The sequence below is a fragment of the Anser brachyrhynchus genome (assembly GCF_964034855.1).
Source record: "Anser brachyrhynchus genome assembly, chromosome: 2".
Lineage (NCBI taxonomy): Eukaryota > Metazoa > Chordata > Aves > Anseriformes > Anatidae > Anser > Anser brachyrhynchus.
Window position 1 is genome coordinate 47,293,801 of NC_137695.1, and position 21,694 is coordinate 47,315,494.

General features: G+C 41.7%; 2 protein-coding genes across 3 annotated transcripts in view; both read right to left on the reverse strand.

Annotated features, from left to right (window-relative positions):
• Nucleotides 1-2,883: 2,883 nt before the first annotated feature.
• On the reverse strand, nucleotides 2,884-9,858 carry TMEM42 (transmembrane protein 42). 2 transcript variants are annotated; one of them, XM_080578592.1, is made up of 3 exons: nucleotides 9,707-9,858; nucleotides 4,970-5,116; nucleotides 2,884-4,171 (listed from the first exon to the last, which is right to left on the reverse strand). In XM_080578592.1, the coding sequence occupies exons 1-3, from the start codon at nucleotides 9,812-9,814 to the stop codon at nucleotides 4,028-4,030; spliced, it is 399 nt and encodes a 132-aa protein (XP_080434718.1). In that variant the 5' UTR covers nucleotides 9,815-9,858; the 3' UTR covers nucleotides 2,884-4,027. The 2 variants fall into 2 exon arrangements, with proteins under 2 accessions (XP_080434718.1, XP_080434719.1); XM_080578593.1 differs by lacking the exon at nucleotides 9,707-9,858 and adding an exon at nucleotides 9,220-9,638.
• Nucleotides 9,859-10,980: 1,122 nt separating this feature from the next.
• KIF15 (kinesin family member 15) overlaps nucleotides 10,981-21,694 on the reverse strand; it is a 36,102-nt gene continuing 25,388 nt past the window's right edge. The window contains exons 25-35 of the mRNA XM_080578590.1: nucleotides 20,712-20,816; nucleotides 19,792-19,914; nucleotides 18,184-18,330; nucleotides 17,210-17,317; nucleotides 16,746-16,910; nucleotides 16,178-16,287; nucleotides 15,049-15,121; nucleotides 14,414-14,451; nucleotides 12,590-12,755; nucleotides 12,019-12,150; nucleotides 10,981-11,708 (exon numbers count right to left, since the gene is read on the reverse strand). Coding sequence (XP_080434716.1) covers nucleotides 11,646-11,708; nucleotides 12,019-12,150; nucleotides 12,590-12,755; nucleotides 14,414-14,451; nucleotides 15,049-15,121; nucleotides 16,178-16,287; nucleotides 16,746-16,910; nucleotides 17,210-17,317; nucleotides 18,184-18,330; nucleotides 19,792-19,914; nucleotides 20,712-20,816 — 1,230 coding nt within the window. The 3' untranslated portion in view covers nucleotides 10,981-11,645. The remainder of the gene's footprint in view (nucleotides 11,709-12,018; nucleotides 12,151-12,589; nucleotides 12,756-14,413; nucleotides 14,452-15,048; nucleotides 15,122-16,177; nucleotides 16,288-16,745; nucleotides 16,911-17,209; nucleotides 17,318-18,183; nucleotides 18,331-19,791; nucleotides 19,915-20,711; nucleotides 20,817-21,694) is intronic.

A 21,694-nucleotide genomic window follows, 5' to 3' on the forward strand; every position in this document is an offset into this window, starting at 1 on the left:
AACACACCACAATTTGCGGTGTTTTAGTGCAATTAGGGGCACATAGGCAACCTTGCAATGTCATCAACGTTCAAGGTCTCCAGAGGGTCACAGCAGGCATTGATTTGCATCCCTTGGAATGTCATATACACCAAACCCTGCAGAACAATCTATCTCGCTTATTCATCATATTCACTTCTACTACATATCACCCTTGTAAACATAATATCCTGTAAGCCATCTTGATAAACACTGTGACTGATAAATGTTGAACTAATCTTCCAAGTTTCAGTGACTCACTGACAATGACAACAGGGACATTTCTCTGGTTTTATGCATAGTCCTCTACCTAATCAAATCAAACTATGCTTTAAGGTTCAACTGCAACTATCATTTCATTTGGCTTGGTTCCCTGTGAAGGTATACAAGGCATTATTTATCTTAGAATATAATACTCGTGGATCTTGCTCATACAAGAGATTTTTCAAACACTTCCCACCATTAGCTCAAGAATACTTCAATCTTTGTGCGCGACATTGTGAGACTTGCTGTTAACCACGCACCTGATTGTTCTATGGTTTGAAGCATGACACGGCATAGCCCTGCTTGAGGAGAATCTGATCAACAGGATGCTTAGAAAAATAGGCTTGTGTTTGACATTGAGGGGAAGGTGCAGGAAAGGCTCATTACAGCCAGTGCCTGAGAGCATAAGAATAGTCCACCTTCTGGCCTTGTAAGCCAAGGTCTTACGGCTGGCCGTGGTCTTCAGCCACCTTACAAGGTCTACCACACTTGAGCTGCTCAGTCTTCAAACAGCTCGCTCATCAGTTTCTCTTCACTTTTATTTTGTGTGTGTGATCTAAATTACCTGTAAACAGAAAATTCCAGTCATTGAACTTTGGACAGCATTCTCATTTGGAAATGCCAGTACCACTTTTTGAAACCATCTCTAGATGTATTTTGGATGACCACACATGAACTATTTACAAGAAAAATCTTAAAATCATAGAATCATAGAATGGTTTGGGTTGGAAGGGACCTTGAAGATCACCTATTTTCAACCCCCCCTGCTAAGGGCAGGGATGCCACCCACTAGATCAGGTTGCCCAGGGCCTCATCCAGCCTGGTCTTGAACACCTCCAGGGATGGGACACCATTTGGTTACACAGTGATTGCAGCCCTGGCCCTGTGCTGACAGGTACCACCAGAAGACATGGGCCAAACCCTGTGTGCATAGAAGAGAGGAATTCTGCCCCCCAAATGCACCTCGCTCAGCAATCTTTCCCTCCCACAGCTGTTGGAGCTAAAAACCTGGTTTCCATTCTGGGTCTGGAGTATTTATGAAGTCTTAGTGTATTCACAGTCCTAGTTTATCTTCTTCTGCCTTAGAAGTATCACAAATTAAAACATTGACCCTGTTTTCTGCAGATGTACAAACATCTCCTAGACCTTGACATGCAACAATGACTCTATAATAAAGAAATGGGAGTTTTGAACTAATCTGTGTTAAAAAACCAAACCAAAACAAACAAAAACTTTCCAAAAGGTTTGTTAGGAGGAGGGACAGCAGCCAAAACAGCCAACAAGCTCAAACGGTAACAGGGAAGAATCAACCTCTACTTGTTCCTGGGCCCAAAAATAGACTTGGAAGCGAGCTCAGCTCCCATTTGGTACAAGCCCTTGCTCATGGGCAATCACAGATAAGGAACAGGCTACAGTTTCTGCTGAGCCTGGCAGGATATGGCATAAACTCCACATTTTGCTTATGACCAAGAGCGTGCACTGAGACAAGGCCAAGGGGGCAAGGCACAAGTGGATGCATCACAAAGCGCAGCAGGTCCCTTGGCTATCTGCAGGCCAGAAATCTCCCTCGCTACTAGAGTCTGGTCCTTCTCTGGCCATTTGCATAAACGCAGCCACAGCTTACAGCTGGCTGGGAGTCAGTCATGCTTTCATAGTGACACACCAGGGCAAACAAATCAGGCTCGCAGCCTTCGTTATTTCTCTATCATATGGGACTTCATATGCTTGGAAATATACAGTTCTTGGTTGTCACCTCTGCAGACAGATGAGGGATGATGATGGGCCTTAGTTTCCCTGTGTTCCTAGCAGTTGTCTTCTGCTCCAGCGGAGGGTTCAGGTGTGCAGGAGCCGTGGTTGCTCCAGGCTCGCCGCTGTTTCAGCTGTTGGCTGCAGCAACTCCCCTTCTTCTGCCCTGAGTCACTGCCAGACCCTATGTCAGACTGAGTCTGGCCAATGTTTGCCTTTCTGCTTGTCCAACGCATGTGAATTAAACCAATTCAAACCCAACCATTGCCAGGTATCAGCCAGCCTAATCAAACAAGAAACACTTCCTCCTCTGTCTGTCCCCAGATGTGACAAGGCCCTGCTTCCCAAGCAGAGAGAGGTGTCCCACTCATCCTGGCCCCGCTGGTACCCAAAGAGCCTTCTCCACGTTTGTGGAGAAAAGGCACTGTGAGCACTCTGCTCGTTTCCTGCCCATTCCTCTTTTTGGAGGGAAAGACTTCTGAGCACACCAGGGGGAAAAGCACCTCTCAGGACACGGGTGGCAGATGTGAGGAGTCAGGGCACTCTCTTGAAGCAGGGGACCTAGTGCAAGGGCACAGGGACTTCTTGCTTTCCGATAAAAAATAAGGAAAAGGCACAAACCCATCTCCAGTGGCATTTCCACCGGCAAGTCTATTTTTACAATCCTGTTGGGCACAGAGCCAATCTGTCAGTTGCGACAAACCTTACAGGTTCCAATAACGAGGCTCACACAAACGTGTCCTTGGGTTTTCTGCACATGCCACAACCGTGACTCACCTTCTGCAGTTACACGAAGACGTGGACAGCATGGCAAGCCCAGAGCAAACAAGTGGTATCACCAGCATGATGCATACATTTTTAGGCATCATTATGATTCTTTATTAGGATTGCAATAAAAAATTACCAAGGATGACAAGCATGTGCAGGCAAGGGAAAGAAGCCAACACCTTAGAAAGGATGATTCTTGACACATGTGATGTATAGACAGGCATACATTGTCATCCTGACAATGAAGAGCAATCACCCACCCAAAATTTAGCACGAGTGGGGTACCAATGATCTATTTAATTACATTACACAAATGGAAAACAGTATAATCCAGAGGTGTAAAAAAATGTTGCTTGAGAAACTCATTTCCACTTAGAGCAACTGTCAGCTTAAATGGGGAGTGGAGTGTGTCAAACACGGGCACTCTTAATGAAAACAGCTGACTGTTCACATGTATTCTCCCAAAATTACAGTTTGACCTACACAAACCAGGAATGGTGATCAAAAAAATCAGTGCTGGTCAAGAAGTTAAAGGAAAAAGCAACATTACAATGAGTAACATGTCAGGAATGGGAGAGCAGGAATTACGGACATCAGATGTAAATGGCAAGTTAACAGGTGTGTGTGATAGGGGAATCTGAAGGAATTATTGGAATGCTCCACCATCTTCCAGGCAATGGGAACATGGGGCAAGCACGGGGCCTCTTCAAGAGGCAGCAAGGAAAATCATCACCAGCAGAGCAGAAATGTCTGCAGCCTTCAGCACCTAATTCTGTTTGCTTTTCCATTTTGGGATAGTTCATCTTATGGAAAAGTACCAATGCCCAGGCACCTTCCATAGGCACCATGTTTACTTTCTACCTTCCGTCCCTGAACTGGGAAGGCTCCATCACCGCAGGGTGTGAAGAGGAGGGGTGGCTGATAAGCCTCTGGCTCCAGTTTCCAGACGACTGACTCAGAACTGATCAGCTCTTTCCCAAGTAGTCGCTGTTCCCACACCTCCACCAGGCACCTGGGAACAGCTGCACCGGCTGAACACGGAAGATGTAATGTGCATGACTTTGCAAATCGACGGAGAAGCGTGCAAGGGGGGTTAGCAAGTCCATAGATGCCTGGCTGGCTCCAGTGCTGAATTAGGAGAAAGTGCATGGGGTGAGGATCTGGTTAGGACCTGGCAGTGCCAATAGCTGAGGTGTTATCTGGGCTGAAAATGGAGAAGGAGGAAAGACCCTCACATCTCCTTCTTCTCCGCTGGGAGCGGCGCTGGCCGGGGCGCAGCAGTGTGCAGCAGGACGAGGCCGCAGAGTGTCATGGCGAGGCCAACCCACCACACAGGTGTCCACGTCTCCCCAAAGAGAAGCTTGCCCAGGATGGCCTGAAGGAAAAGAAAAAGACAAAGCTTTTCTGGGCTGAGCTGTCCCAAAGCCTTCTGTGCTGCCAGCTCCTCCGCAGGGCTGTGGGGACTTCAGCTGGGGGAGCCTGCCTAGGAAAACAACACCACAAAAAAACAGCTGCTGATGATGCTGGAGACAACCTACTGCATCACCCAGCCTGGAAGTGCAGCCATATGGTGGTCCCCAACCAGGATTCTGGTAGCTACACTCGTGCTTTGTTGCCTTACCAGCACCTCTCAGGAACCAAATCTCCACTCCAGTCAATAAAAACACAGCCCCTCTCATCTGAGAGTGTTTCGGACAAGGTTGTGAGCTGGCTGCAAAGTGCTGGAGCACAGAAACAAGATCGACAGCTTGTGAGACAGAAATGCAAGCAGAAGAAAACCTGTGGGTCAAAAATGTTCCTACTGTCACTTAGAGAGAGTGCGTCCTCACACACAGTTAGGGTGGCTTTGGCTTGTCACAGGTGAGGTTTCACTAAAGCAAAAGCAAAACAAAACAATGCTCCCGGCCCAATCTCTCACTGGCAATTAGAAAATTTCTTTACTTGTTACAGCTGCTGCAAGGTATGGTTCTTGGCAGCAATGCTCTTCGTCCTGCACCACCCAGAAAATATTATAGCCTCTGTGTGAAGAACAGGTACAGCAGCTGAGGGCTGATATAATTATTTCACAGCTGCCTGTGCAGGCGTACTTACATCTCCCTTTGCAGCCAGCATCACCATTCCCACATCTCTATGCTCCTCTAGGCTCCAGCACCTCGGGAATGAATTTACTTACCGAAGAGATGAAGTTGGAGGCTGTCGTTGTCACAGAGGCAGTAGCCGAGGAGGAGGAGAGTCGCAGGGCTTTCGCAAAGACCGTCCACATGACTGCATTGCAGGCACACACCAAGCCAATGCAGCCTACGCGAAACAGCACAGGCAGCTGTAGGACAAAAGGGGAAAACCCACTTATTTTTACTGACTGCTTATTCAGCCTCGCTATCTCATGGGCACTTTGGAGCAAAACCAAATGGCATGGGCTTGAAACTGAGTTACAGATGGTATCACATGAAGATGAATACATTAAGCCACAGAAGACAACAGAGGCAGGAGAACAGCTCTGGATGGAGTGTGTCTGAGGCGTCCTGCTGTTACTCCAGCCTCAGACTATAAACTGAGAAGAGCCAGGACAGCATATAGAGGCTCGCATACCAGAAGCCAAAGTCCAGAAAGCTCCTGACCCCATAACCTGGTGCACACACAATTCAGTGAGATGCCCTTCAGTCATCACCAGACATATGGAAAAGGGTCAAATTCATCCCTGCAGAGAGGAACGCAGACACTGTACGTGCCAGCACTGTGTATGGCCCGGGATCTGCCCATTGTGTATTTGGGCTGAGTTCTGTGTGGACTCAAACCACCATCACTCACCACCTCCTGCTGACCTGGCCTGCCTGCTTGCTGCAGTAAAGGCAGATCAGGGTCCTCTGGGAGGAAAGTGAGAGCTAAGGGGTTTTGTGCCTTATTTTACATGCTCTCTGGAGAGCAGGTTTACTGAGAGCGCCAGCATTTAATAGCAATGAAACCACCTCTGAACTCTAGGGCCCTCAAAGCCAACGAGGTTCTCAAGAGAGAAAGGTTCTTAGGTGACCTCACGAGACATATAACAGCCTCAGTCTGGAAAAAGGGCACAGTTTTGCTTAAATAGCCTTTACCATCTGCTATCTCCCCCACATCAGCAGTTCTTGCAGCTGTGGCCATCTCCGTAGCCCCCAGGTGTTGTGCAGCTGACGTGAAGGCACCAAGGGAGGAAGCCACAGGCAGAACAACTCCTGCAAACACTCAGGGAGCACACAACGATGAGGAAAAGCAAAGCTTTGCCTCAGCCCATAGCGATCATGCCTTCATGGCCCATCGCCTCTCTCGGTCAACAACAGGCCGTCGTAGGATCAGCCTCGAGGCAGACGGAACTGGAGGTGTGAAGCCACCCACAAACATGGCTTGGGTGGCACCTGCCCTGCAGGAAGGGCTGCACTGTGCCCTCCCCGTGTGCCAGCCACCCTGAACACTGGGGCCAGCAGCCACCTTGTGCTCCTGCCCAGAAGAAGACATTATTAACCATGAGCCAGGGCAGGTCACTGGGCTTTCTGAAGCAAGTTCAACCTTAAAGGAAAAGGTCATAAAGGAAAACCCTGCTCGACGGCTAGCGCTAGCTCTCCAAAGATAACCCCACCCCACAGAGGTCATGCGTTTGGCCTCCTCGGTGGCAAAGGCCTCCAACTTTATCAGGGCAACAGCAAACACTCCCGAACAATTCCCACCTGCAAACTGCTTTGTGGCACGAGGCCCTTCGCCCCGACACACCGCCGTCCTGTCAAACCCTGCCTAGAAGGATCACAGGGCCAGCCGTGCCCACATGCTACTGGTCCTTTGAGGAAGAAGCCTGCTGCCATGTTATGGCTCACGGCAGGATGGGCTTTGCCTGCTGGCCTCTGTGGCGGCTCCTTATTCCTGGCCTCATGCTCTGCTTGGGTTGACAGGCGGTTCTACCTTTCACCTGCGTGTGTCCACGTATGCCTATAGTGGGTAGGCAGATTTAGAAGACAGGAAGAATATTCTCCATGTTCTACCTAAATTCAGTATATTCTTCTCTGGATCAGAAAGAGCCTACCAAGGTTGACTGTTAGGAAAAAGGGCCTTAGGGTATAAAGATCTCGTTGCTATCTCCAGCTGCCCACAAGAGCGTGTAGAGAAGGTAGAGCCAAGCTCTGAGGTGTGTAGGGACTTGACAAGGGGCAGCAAGTAATGGTTAGAAAAGGCAAAATGTTGATAAAATAACGGGAAAAACAAAGGTGACCAAACACTGAAGCAGAGATTATGGGCTCTTATGGGCTCTAACCTTGCAGGCATTCAAAACTTGACTGGAGAAGGCCACGAGCAACCAGTTAGCCCTGCTGAGGTTGGACCAGAGACCTCTGGGGGTCCTGCCTAACCTGAGTTATTCTGCGAGTCTACCAGTGGTGGAATAAAGCTGCCTCCCACCATCACAGCAGCTATGCTATCTTCACAAGCTACCCAGAACCCATCGCTGAACTTCTATCGCAGAACCATGGATATCGGCTGCGGTGTGCTCTGGAGGTGGCACAGGCCCAGAAGGAAGGTGTTCCAGAGAAGTCGAGTCCCTCCGCGTCCTGCGCAGAGGAGTGGTCACTGCAGTGGCACACAGGTGCAGAGATGGGAACATCCCCGGGTGCTCCCCACAAGGAAGGACGGAGGTGTAATTCCTCCCCTGCCAAGGGCTCAGCAGAGCCAGCCCAGTGAGTCAAAGATTACTGTTCTGATTGCTTTTCTAAGACGAGATTAATTTCAGTGTACATTTCAGATAATCCAGAATCACTGATGAAATGGCAGAAGTAAATTTAGATGGAATTTGGCAGGGCTGAGGGGAAAGTAAAGAAAAGGTTTTGTTCAAGTGAAATGACCCCTTGTGGTCAGGTCGCTCTCAGGCTGGTCCACCACAACACATCCGTCTGACCTGGAAATCCATCCTTGTGCTGCTGTCGAGTATCCTGATACTCTACATCAAAAACTCTTAGAGGTGTTAATATACTTTTAACATTTGCTGTCACTTTCCATTCTGTACAAGTGATGGCTACTTACTTGGTCTGTTTTTAGATTTCTGTATTTCTTCCTCAAACACAGAACTTAAACCTCTGTTACTTTGTGGCTGCTCTGCAGAAATGCCTTTGGACCAAGTGCACAGGAGTCAAGCAAGTAGTGAGCCCTCTGAAATGTTTAAGCGTCTATGGTCCTGTACAATTTAAGCTACTTGGAAAACTGGTATTTACTTGAAACTGTTAGTTTTACATCTGGACTGATTAATTTGATTCATAACCATTGCCTAGAATGGGCCTAAAAAATAACTGGAGGAACCAATTTGTTCAGAAAAACGAAACACAATCACGGAGTAGGAGCGTGGTTGAGGTTGGAAAGGACTTCTGGAGCTCACCTTGTCCAAGCTCTCAGCTCAAGAAGGGTCAGCTAGAGCTGATGCCCAGGATCATGTTCAAATGGCTTTTTAATCTCCATGGAAGATACCCCACAACCTCTCTGGGCAACCTGTACCAGTGCTCCCTCACCCACACAGTGGTTCCTGGTGTTCAGAGGGAACCTCCTGTGTTCAGTTCATGCCCATTGCCTATGGGCACTGGGCCCCACTGGAAATAGCCTGGCTTCGTCCTCTCTGTACCCTCCCTTCAGGTATTCACAGACACTGATGAGATCCCCGAGCCTCCTGTTCTTCAGACTGAACAGTCCCAGCTCCCTCTGCCTCTTCTCACAGGAGAGGTGCTCCAGACCCTTCACCAACTTCGTGGCCCTTGGCTGGACCTCCTTCAGTAGCTCCACGTCTCTCTTGTACTGGGGAGAGCTGGACGTGACACAGCACTCACCAGTGCTGAGCAGAGGGGAAGGATCACCCCCCTTGACTTGCTGGCAACACTCCTCATGGACACACTTTCTCATGTCACCTTCAAAAAGATCAATAAATGGGCAATATTTCTGTACATTTCAAAGGAGAAAAATAATCAGAAAATATGCTGTCCACATTTACAGTAATTCCATGATTCCATGCTCTGCTTTTCTGTCAGTGCAGAGCACGATCTTTTGGGGAGGGATCACAGAGAGTAACAGGATTTAAAACTTTTGATTTCCCTTCCTGCCACTCATTTTGATATATCATAAAGGATCTACAGGATTGGTGAGTTGTTGTTTTTTTTTTTTTAACCATCTTCAATAAACACACAAGTCGATTTTCTTTTATCTTGACACAGGGCTGATTTTTTTTCAGATATATTTTTTCTTCTGGGCTCGCCTTTGAATTTCAAGTCCAAGTGTATGTTTGCCACATGAATACCAACGCCTGCTCTTTGCCTAATCTCCTCGGTGTGTTTTTAGGATACGCTCCTGCTGCCTACCTCAGCATCTCTCCCATACCCAACATGTTTTGTGCATCTCCACCTTTGCCGTGCCTGTCCTAGAGCTCACCTGTGCAGGTGAGGACACCGAACACTTTTTAAGGTGAAAGGCCAGCAGCCCGATGTGACCTTTCGCACAGTGGGCTTTGAGAAACACAGCCGTGATTAAGATCATCCCCCGCGCACAGCCGACCCAGAGCTCGCCAGATGAGCACACTGGATGACTGCTCCACCTCGTCACCGCTCCTGCCACGAGCGAACAGGCACAGGGAAGGTTCCCCACCGCATTCCCAGACCCGCAGACTTGCTTCACTCTGCTCGCTGTTGTTCCTACGGCCAGCCTCCCCGCAGCTCTCCGGCACCAGCCCCACGTTTCCCATCCAACCCGTGCGGGGCAGCACCCGATGGATCACGAGGAAGAACCCCCGCGTGGGGTTTCTGCGCGTTTTCCTTGTTTCCCCCATCCGCCGTGCACCCGAAAGCCCCAGCAAAGCCTGTCGGGAGGGAGGGGCCGAGCGGCGGCCATTTCGCCCTGCTCTTCCTTCCCCCTTCCTTACCCAGCCTCCGGCACCCCGCAGGGGACGCGCCCCCAGCGCCAGCTTCGCCGCCGCCGCCGCCGCCGCCCCCAGCAGCCCCGCGGCCGCCGCCGCTACCGCCGCCCGCATGGCGGCCCCGGGAGGGAGGGCGGCGGGAGGAGCTGGGGGGGAGAGGGAAAGGGCTGGGCTCGGGGACGCTCGGAGGCGTTATTTACAAGGATACAGCGTGAGGAGCGGCTGGGGGAGCCGGGGTTGTTTAGTTTGGGAAAGAGGAGGCTCGGGGGAAGACCTTAGTGATCTCTCCAAGTAGCTGAAAGGAAGGTGTGAGGAGCTGGGGGTCGGCCTCTTCTCGCAGATGACTAGTGATAGGACTAGAGGGAATGGCCTCAACTTGTGCCAGGGGAGGTCAGGTTGGAAATTAGGCAACGTTTTGTCTCAGAAAGAGCAGTCAGGCATTAGAATGGGTTGCCCAGGGAGGTGGTGGAGTCACCGTTCTGGGGGTGTTCAAGGAAAGGCTGGACGTGGCGCTTAGGGACATGGTTTGGTGGGTGACAGTGGTAGTAGGGGATGGATGGACCAGATGATCTTGGAGGTCTTTTCTAACTTTAAAGCAGGTGGAAGTCAGTGCCCCAGGACAGGCAGTTGAGCTGAGGCAGGTTTGGTATTGCCATCTTCTAGGGCTGCAGCAAACACCCACAGGGCACAGGTTTGTGAGCCTCACTCTGCTTTCTTAACACAGATTACAAGCACTCTTAATTCTAATCGGCTACTATTTGTCTACAGAGCAAACAAACTCTTCAGTGTACATTCAGCTTCTTACTTCTATACTCCACAGTTAAAGTGGGGAAAAAAAAGCTGGAGCATTAGCTGACCTTTGAATTTTTAGATGAGCGCTTCCTTCAGTCAAATACTGAAGAAGCTTTCTAGGAAGTATAGTGCCCTTTAGTTCTCACATCTTACATTTTGCCCCATTGTTTGTTCGCACACACAGCATTGTACAAAGTAGCCAAAACTGGGACTTACTGACTGTGAAAAACTGTAAAAACTAGCATTTACTGTCACAATATACATCAGAAGTTTGTGTTCTGCTAGTAAGTTTGTTATTTGCAATAGTTCTCTATCTTAACTGTGATCAAGGCAGTTTATACTATATTCCTAAAATGTTTTGCATATTTTCAGACTATTTCTTAACATTTCTACCTTCTGTTTGATCAGAAAATGGTTTCAAAACGCTTAGAAAGCATATCCTACAATGCTTATATAAAAATCTGGTGGAATTTTACACTGGAGAAAAATAGTTTTTGAAAGCGTTTTAATTTCAAACAGAGAAAGAAGAATACAAAAGCCAAAATATATTTACAATATTATTTACAAATCCATTAAGGTCATACTCCTCCTTTATTGAACAAACTACATATAATGTGCATTTTGAAAACGAGTAAGTATTAACAGTTATTAAATTTGACAAGTTCATTTTTACCCACTACAAACATCCCTCCTTTAAGATAAAAAATCACAAAGAAATTATGCCTTTAAAAATTCAGCTCAGGTAGAAAAAGTAGCATTTCAGAAGATTTCAGCAGGGACCTGAATAAAAGCACAAAAGGAATAAGGAGTCCTAGTATGTTTCCAGAGAGAAGGCTTTTCCCTGACAAGGTACAAAAAATTCAAGATGTATCTTCCAGCACCTATACAAAATCATATTTTGAAGAGTTACAGAACCCCTTCAATAGGAAGGTATTAATATGTCGATGAAAGCTGCCCACTTAGTTAAGTAAAGTTCTTCACTAAAAGTTGTTACTAGCAAAAAAAATAATTTTGATTGTTCTGAGTACAGCAGACAACATTCAGGAACAACAGCAAAAGTGAAGTTTGACAACTGGCTTTTGCTTATGCTGTACACTTGAAACACAGAGCTTTGCAGTTTTTTTTGTGTCATTATAGCTGATCTGTATGATACCTACATGTGACATCTTTTAGTCTCTTTTAAGAAAGCATTTTCAACTCGTAGTTTTTCAGTCTCCTGTAAAACAGAAAAAAATGGTATTTAGAACTATATAGGTATTAGGGAAATCATATTCACTTCTTTCATATTTGTAAGTAAATGATAACTCTATTTGTCCAAGTGCTTTGAACACTTGAGGAAATAAAAAGGTAGTTCTTGTTTGGGGGACCATGAGGAAGCAGACTGGCCACGACCTACACAGCTGTATAAAATCAGGGGTATCTATTACTCCCAAACAGAAGAGCAAGACTGTTTTGGAAAGTTTTGAACCTTGCTGTCCTCTACATCCCATCATTACTCCATCTGTATTGTACTCTCTGAAACTTACCTCAGTAAGTTTAGCGTAATCTTTCTTCAGTTTCACAAGATACTGAATCTTCTGGTTTAGATTTTGATGACCAAGTAATTTCCCGTTCTCCTCAGCAAGAGTGTCAACTTGCTTCCTCAGCAAGTCCATTTCCTGTAATTAGTAAATACATAGTGTACATCTTCTTGCTTTAGACCCTCCTTCCCTTTTAGGACAAAATATCTCGTTTAGATCTGCTTAACATAGTAACGTTCAACTTTGTTGTAACATATGATGCAAGAGTTAGTTGTCCAGGCAATACGTCTTTGTTGCATGTCTCCTTGGGTACTACACTAGATGCCTCTAAAGGTCAAATGCATTATTTGATTTGTACTACAAACTTTAACACTGAGTTCTGTACCCAGAGTTCCACTGGTGTTTCACCAGTGCACCATTAAACAGCATTACAAATATAACTAATCTGTTACACAAAACATTTTCAGAGGCAGTCTGTGATTGCTAATTCAATTCTAATTCAGAATATTATTGAATTAGTAACAGCTCCACCTCTGCTGAATAAGATTTTACCATAAAGACAAAAATTACATATAACCTTTCCAATTCTGTCTCTCTCTTCATACGTTTCCTCCAGTTTTGATCTAATTTCTTCTTTTTCATGAAATGCTTTCAGCTCCAAAGCTCTAGTTCGTTCCATCTCCTGTGTCATTTCAAGACAAATATTCTCCTTGATTCTGAGAGCATTTTTGGTCTCTTCTAATCTGCCAATAAAAAAAGCATCATAAAATATTGAAAAACCAACATAAGTGGCATGCAAGAGAAATACTATGTCAGCCTCAGACACAGAAGCAGACTTTTAAAGACATCCTTTTGATAGAATTTATTTTCCCTAGAACTCTGTGCGAGCAGAAGGAAAAATTACATCCTGCTTCACAACTCTTGTGTTTGATACTCTCTTAAACAAGGCGTTGTTTTGGAGTTGACCTCTTTGGGAAGCGTGCTCTTTCTAATCCAGGATGAACAACTCCACTCACAAAACAGAAAATAGAATCAGACTACACGATAACGTAGTATTCGCTTAAGGCATGTAAATTTGCCCAGTGAACTCTGTTGCAGTTCAAGTTTCCCCAAAACCGCTTGATTGTACATAGCTTTTCCCTAACGCCATTTTTGCTCAGAAACATCTCTGAACAGCACAGAGATGTCCAAGTTTATCTGGCCTGATAAAAGAATAAGGACTGCGCCTTTGAATAGACGTCTTGTCTGCTGAAAATATTTTAATTCTATCAATCTCACAGAATATTAAAATCTTTGTCATCGAACTTAGCAGCATGTCTACTGATATGAACAACTGTAGTTTTGCATTCAAGTATTGTATAAATTATTTCATGTCATCAGTTTTGTTTCACCACAGCCTGATGTTTAAGGCCAACTGTATGAAAATAGCATTCATTTACTATGTTTGTCAAAACATTTCCTTGATGACAAAAGGAATCTTTTTCCTCTCTGTACGTTATTTGCTCATATGAGACACTGTAACACTATTAAAAAGCACGTTTCAAAGAGCAGACAGGTATGAAAAAGCAATGCATTGAATAGTAAAATAACCCCTGCCCAAGACTAGGGCTTCAGTAAAAATTAGTATGAATTACTTTTGAAATGACTGTGTTCATAAAAATAATCTTCATCCTTAAAAGAAGTTATTAACATAGAAAGCACACCATTAAATAGCAATAACCCAAATAATTAAGAGATTCAGCCACTATGAGTCCCTGAAGCAATACAGATTAGGCTAAGAATAACAGGAGAAGCATCTTCAAACTAATTTAATTCTGTATTTTATTTCTTGACTACTATCCATCCTTGGTGTGGAATATGAATTTCTAGGACTCCTTACACATCAGTGCAAATACACTCTAGAAATACTTTCATAAGTAGTTTTCCCTAATCACGATAAAATGGGAAAAAAAACTTCAACAAATAGCATAAAAACAATTAGATGAAGTTTATAATTTAAAATATTTACAGTGCTAGTAAAGAAGCAAACAGTACTTCAATTTCATTTGAAAAGGAATGTGCTTAGAAGTCATCGCATATAGAAGTTTTCAAAACTCTACAGCGTAGGTCATTTTAAACAATTCAAAGTTAAGTCCCTTCTAACCAAAGCTTTTCCTATGGTTCCACCTATTTCAGAGTATTTCGTGATTAACTGTTAACCTTTCAGAAAATGTAGTAACAGGTGCTACCACCACCTACTGATGAAAAAGAGTAAAAACTTGATGTATTTTGTAAAAGTGTTAACATTTCTAATATGTATCTTTTATAACTTCAGATCTTGGACTTCTATTCCTTAAATGTAACATTTGGTATTAATGAGTTTAATACAAGTCTCCAGTTCAATGAGTAATATTAAACTTACTCTGCTTTCATTTTCAGCATCTCCTCCATTGCTTTATTCTGTAAAAGTTCAAAATATTAGTTATATTCATAATTCTTAAAGCATGTGTATCTATTTAAAATGATTTGTTATTTACCTGATGCCAAGTATCTAATTCTAAAAACTATCAAAGTCATCCTACCACCAAATAATTCACATCTCTAACATTCACTATAAATTCATCTCCTAGCTGTATGCACATATTTCCATTTCATGCCAGCACAAATGACCCACAGCAATATCTCTGCTCATTCATGCACAACAGAGCTCTAACAGGAGGTTCCTCTCCTTGAGAGATCCGTGTCAACCTCTACTGTGACATTAGCTTCCCTTTGGCAGAGCCTTGCTATTAGCAAATGACACAATCTTCACTTTCCGACTTTGTGGAGATGAGTCACATTTAGTGACCCGAATTTTCTTTTTCTTATTGTGCAATCTGACTCCCAGTTTACTGCAGTTAGACCAAGACAGAAAACTTATGAGGTGAGTACCAGGCTCTGTATCTGTTAGAATTCACTAAAAATCAGTGTTTGTTTTACTGGCATGAAATAGAAGAAAACATGAGTAATATTTCACAACAGGGAAACAGCAACTACTGCATGAAAAGGGTAACGTACCTTGGCCAGTCGTTCTTCAGCAATCTCTTCCTCTTTCTCTTTGAGTTGTTGAACATCAGTATGTTTCTGATCACTGGGAAGTCCAAGAATGAGAGAAGATTTTCGCAAACATAGGAAGCCAGTTGTAAAAACTACCAGTTTAATCTCAGTAAGCTGTTATGTATGTAGCTGTCTTGATGCACGTTCAGACTCAGAATAATGATCATCATAAAAAAAATACTAGAAGGGTTTAAAACTTTTACATTCCAAGAACGTCAGATTTTCCTTAGGTAGAGTGTAGTGAAACCAGTGCTCTAATGAAAACAAATAACGTTGTAACTATGCAACTGTGTATTTTGGACAACTTCGTGATTAAGGTATATTTTTTATTAGTTGATGGTGCTCACTTGCAGAGACGTTTTTGATAAACTTCATAGGCAAAGAAAATTCAATTCCTAATTCAACTTAGCATTTAGTTAGCATATGGTTGTCTTAAGCTAGTGTTTACTAAGTTGCCCCGTAAAAATGATTTGTCATTAAATAACCAGTTATTTGCTGTCAATTAATATTTCTTTTCTCAAGACTTAAAACAGTGGGATATTTACTCCTCTACAAGATTGGAAAGAAAACCAAGAAAAGACAGAATAAAAATAATTCTGTCCAAAATTAAGTAGTACAGATTATAGCTCAAACCAAAGCTTATGAAATCTCCCATTGAGGTATACAGCAGCATGCCATCTTTTCAGAGAAAGTTCATTCCTTACCCTCAAAAGCATGGATGGAAAACAAGTTCCATTTATCTTTTTAAAAGAAATTACATTGACTTCATTTGGACATTTTGTATCTACTGAATTAATAACTGCACAAGGAATGTGGCAATATAAAATACACTGTAATGTCTACTTGTGTAATTATTTTAGATTCTGTTTCCCATTTCCTCTACAAAACATTGTTGCATTTAGTAATAGGTGATTTAAAGGCAATACAATTCACAAGTCAGTATTGGATTTTCATAGAAAAGGCTGAATCAATCTCTAATTACATGAACAATACACAAGATTGTATTTCAAATAAAAATTGTACGTTTCAGTTTATTGTACTTTACTGCTTCAAGTTGATAGTTTTTTTTTTTAATTTTAGTTTCCTTTACCTGTTCTTGCTTACTCTCTGAGCTTCTGTAAGCTGGCTCTGCAAATTCCTGTTGTTTTCCACTAATATCTGCATTTCCAAACGCAAGTTCTCCAATTCATTTAGTTGTTCCTAAGCAAGTGAAATTGGAAACAGTTTATTTGAATACCAAATTGAAATTTCTGTTTTCATTTTCAGGTGAACATGTTTCTGAGTAAAACAGAAGACAAAACTATTTGTCAAAAAAAAAAAAAAACCAAGCTGAAAAACTGGCAAAGATCTGCATGACCCTTCCATTTACAGCTTCAGTACAGATTTGGTTTTGAAGAAGTCAGAACAGTTCCATTAGCAAAGATGTTACCATCTGACATTCATGAACAGGAAGCCATTCAGTCATTGGGAAAAATGAGACATATGAATGTCTTAAGCAAGTTGTCTCTGTCTGTTACGTGCCTAGGTAAAGGGAAGACCAAGAAATGCCTTCCTGCAATAATGGACAGACTAGGAAGCAGAGCTCATTAAAAATCTGAACTCTGTACTCGGTCTTACTTTAACCTTACAAATTGCCTGTAGAGCTTAACTCCTAGTACCTTCAGCCGTAGAATTTCATCGTTTTTAGCTCTTCGTTCTTCATTCAGTTCACGTACAAGGTGCTCCAGAGTTATTGCAGAAGCCCTCCGATCAGCTATTTCTTGCTCGTGAGTTTCTAAGATTTTTGCCAAATTCACATCAAAATTTGGGGGAGTTTTTGGACACTGGCAAGTTAAAAAGCAAAACAAAAAAAGTCCAAAACTATTAGTAAAGAACTGTTTCCCTTATGTATTGGTTATGTGCTTTAATAGCTAATTGGAGACATAGGTTAATAAATTCCTAGCACAAAAATGATCAATAATACATTAAAGTTGCAAACAAGGTATATAGGATTTGACCATTCTTAGATATACTGTCACTTCTGCTCCCAGTCTGAAGCCATGCCATAAAGTTTATTAGTCTTTTTCAATGAACTCTAATAGTTATTATCAGGAAAATGTTTCTCTGAAGAATGTTATCATACCTGAGGAAATGTTACTGAAGATGAGTCCACAAAAAAGCAATCTATTTGCTTCATTTTTAATTCATACTCATTCTTCTTCTTCTCTAGTTCTTCTGTCATTCTGTCCAACTATTAGAAATCCCAAGAAGAATTAAATTAGCTCATAATACTCACAAAAAATAAAGCAGCCATCTCTATTTTGAGCAAGTGAAGTACACAAGTGACTTCAGATTACCTTTGACTTCACCTTCCTAATTGTTTTATATATTTACCTAATAAATGTTAATCATTCAGCAGTTGCATGTAAGCTTTTTTTAAAGCGTACATACATTATGTATCGTATGTGGCTAACCTGAATTTTGTTTGTAAAAGTTACTTGTCAAAACATGACTTGATACAAAGATTTTATGCATATAGATTTAAACAATTTCCTCAAAAAGAATATGCCAACATGACAAAAGGATTTTTCTTTTCAAAAATAACATATCCCTACTAGAGTGTTTGCCAACAAATATATATTAATTAGCACTATGACAGTTATAGCAATTAAAGTTTGCATAAAGGCTTAATGTAGCTTTTTGGTCTGCAAAGGCTCCAAATCACTCTCAGTCTGCATCACATAAAGAGCTCAATTATCTCCATTACATAATGATAATGTTTGTGGGTAAGCGTTAAGCAGAGAAGAAAGTAACCCCATAGGTTATATTGCTTATAACCTCAGGTTACTCTGTCATTATATGCACTGATAATTTTACTCTACAAAAATATTTTACTGTGAAGGCAATCTCAAGATATCATTACCAAAATATTTAAAAGTTACCTAGGCTTTTTTCAAAAGCTTGTGAACTGTAATTTTACAGGAAGAAGCATTGCTCTTCAGGAGTACTGTGCACAAGATACTTTAAAACTTTACAAGTAAGATGTTTTCCAGAAGCTATTATTAACCACAACTCCCTCCCACAGAGCTAATTATCGGAAGAATTTCCTTGTTTTACCTGTTCCCTGAGTTCCTGGATTAAAGCTTCTTTCTTTGTTATGTCTTGCTGTGCACACTGAAGCAATGCATCATGTTTCTTAGAGGCCTCTGTCAGTCTTATCAGCTGATCAGTGGTATGATGCAAGTCTTCACACAGAAGGTCTTTCTATTTTAAGTCAATGGATAGGTAAAAAGACAATTACTACTCTAAAGCAGTTGTTTCAAGATGTTTTATCCATCCTAGCAGCAGTGACAAGAGCTACAAGCACCTCTTTTCCCTCCACTTTTTCTTCATTAATTGTAGCATTCATCTACAAATTTCTTATTTTGGCAAGTTTTCCATGCCCATTATTTGGGTTGCACAGAAAAAAATATGAGAACTTTCTTGCAATATAGTTGCAGTGAGATACTTGTGGGAGATGTTTAGAATTGACAACTGTTTTTAAGTTTAATATAAACTTAAAATGAAATACAATTATGTAAATAAGGAACCAGAAAAGAATGTATAGATTTTAATCTATACTGAATCAATGATTACAGCCCTTTTAATGTACTGCTATTGTGCAGATACCTCTCAATTCATTCTAGGATCTAGACTCCCGTCCCTGATCTGGTAGGGCATCATACTTCCACAAAGCATGCTAACCTGGAAGGAGAAGCAATACCTAGTATTTTAAATACTACCCTGGATTAGATTTGACAGGATCATGATGTCCACCAAGAAAGCATGAAGGAGTATCTTACGTACAAAGTCAAAGAGGGGGAAACTGCTTTTATCAGTAGATAGATACTACACCATTAACCTTGAGTGTACGGAATGCATGTTAACCTGGATGTTAAAAAACACAAAACAAAGCGATTCATTTGGCCAGCAACTTGGGTTTGGATGTCAATGTCAAAGTTAGGTATGAGAATTAGTGAAGATAATCTGTTTATTAAACTTAGTGGAGATGTATTTAAGAATGGCATTTGGGAACCAAACACTGGAAGACTTCATGGGTGCTATATGATTGGACGAAGCGTATGTAATATGACTGATTCTACAAGATAAAATGAAATTACTTTTAAGGACAGGCTGTTGGCTTTGCCTGAATGACATGTTTACCAAAATAACGGGGAGGGGAGTTAACAGGAAAGACCAAATTAAAAAAGAAAAATACAATTTTAAAAAGCAAAGCTGTACTTGAATCAAGCATGCTTTCTAAATCTGTTTCCAGCAGGTGGAGCTTTTGGTTAAAATTATGAGTAAAGAAAAGAAGCTATTGCATATCATAGCAGTGGTGGAAGAGACTGTTAAATATATGTTCTTCTACGTACTTTAATTTCTTAGCTGCATCATCTAATATTGCCATTAAATTCAGCTGATGACTCCTCAGCAGCCTTGAAAAAATTAAACCAGGCTTTTAGCATAGGTTTTTAATGAAGTAGCTTATAAAATATTTATGTCAAGTAATGTGATAATTTAACAGAATTTGTCAGGTATCTCATTAAAAATTCCTTTAAGAGCAGCCTAGCCAGCTTTAGCTTGAATTAAAACGAGGTTAAGTTTTACACAAGTATTTTAAGCAAAAAACACATCCAATTAATCTGTTAAATAATCATAATACACCACCATAAATGTTTTTACCTCAATATTTTCTGCTATTTGTTTTCTCTCCAAGGCCTCCCTCAGTTCTTCAATCTTCTTCTCCTGATCCTCTATGATTCTTTTGCTTTCTTCTTTTGCAGCCAGAACAAAATTATACTTGCACTAAGATTAAAATAAATTTAGAACATTTTAGGAAAACATGTTATCAAACACAGCAAATATAAATAAATGCGTATCACGCATCTTATGCTAACAACTACAAAACAATGTTTAAAAATCTCATCTGTGTCAATGACTTGTGCCATATCATACTTGTTAAATTGTACAAAACATTATTAAAAATGAGTAGTCAGAAAAATAGAAAATACATATTAACCATCAAAATCATTATTGATAAAAAACAGGTAATACACAGAAATTGTTCTCATGAACATTTTCTCCGTAGGACCTTATAGCTCATACGCATATGGATGGAATCTAAAGCACTCCATGGGTTCTCTGAGTCTGCAATCCAAACATTTTAATAAAGATGCATCGTATTTATTAATGGTCATGTAGACAGCTTTAATTCTTTATATATGTTTTCAGATGTAGAACATGGTCATCTCAGCTACAAAAAAACCTCACTCGTAAATGAATTTACAGTTCTGCTTCAGTTGTTCATGTCTTAAATCGCCAATTTCTGAGAAAATCTAAATGTGACTGTCAGCTGAGCACAGTTTACAGGATGTGAATAGGTCCCTTTAGAGACACTGCTCTTTACCCACCACATGGAAAGAGTTCAGTTTTCAAGACAGCCTCAGGCATAAAATGTTCAGAAGATTTCAACATGTCAAAACAAAGAAGTTTCCTTCTAAAACACTACAGCAAGTTATGCTGTTTGAGACCCATGATAAGACATGTCATTGCCTTCCATTTCTGAAAAATGACACCATGTCCTTCAATATGACAGAACGTACATTTATATCCTCCAGCTCTCTTGTTAGGCCATCTATGGACTCGGCTTTATGATTAATTGAAGACCTCAGCTCCTGGATCTGTCTCATCAAGTCAGTTACAACTTCCTGCAACATAAAAAAGTTAATCCCTTTTTTTTTAAAATTTAAAATAAAATATATGCATAAAATACATAAAATATATGTATAAAAATAAGATATAAACAGACTTTTTTATTATTAGACTTTCTTTGGTATATTATTTGTCAATCCCAAATTTCAAACACATTTGAAAATGAGGTCCCAATATGCACGTTTAAATGAGTAACAGGAAATTTGTTGTTAAATTATTGGCTTTTGTTCTAAGCACTTATATAAAGACTTAATCTGCCGTGTTCATTATAGGAGAAGATTAGCCCTCAGATTTAGTCTCAGGCTGTCCTGAGTTTCTAACAGAATAGAAGTACTATAGTTTAAGGTTAATGTGTTTGTAAAGGAAAAAGGCACACAAGAAACACCACTGCACTGACAGACAGTACCAGATTCTTCTGACCTTACACGTTGAATTTTTAGTTTTAGCATGGAAAATCCATAATTTATCAGTGTATCATTCTGGATAATGACAGCACTATGTGATTTCTTATACCTATCTTACATACAGCATAAAAAATGCTTGTGCCATGGGAACGTCTCCTATGTAAGCTTTCAAAACACTGGAGCAATCTTTTCATGTAGGAGTGTTTTGATTTTCTAAGATATAGTCACATTCTTATGTTACCTTCCTTACCTTTTCTATTAGCTCATTACTACATGAGACTAGAAAGCCCTATTATTAATCAGGGGTATTATACATCATTTCTGCATGGGATGTTTTGTTCAGCAGACAGCTGAAACTGACAGGGGCAGTTCAGGCCAGGTGCTAGGAAAAGGTTCTTCACCAAGAGGGTGGTCAGGCTCTGGAACGGGCTCCCCAGGAAGTGATCACAGCACCAAGCTTGCCAGATTTC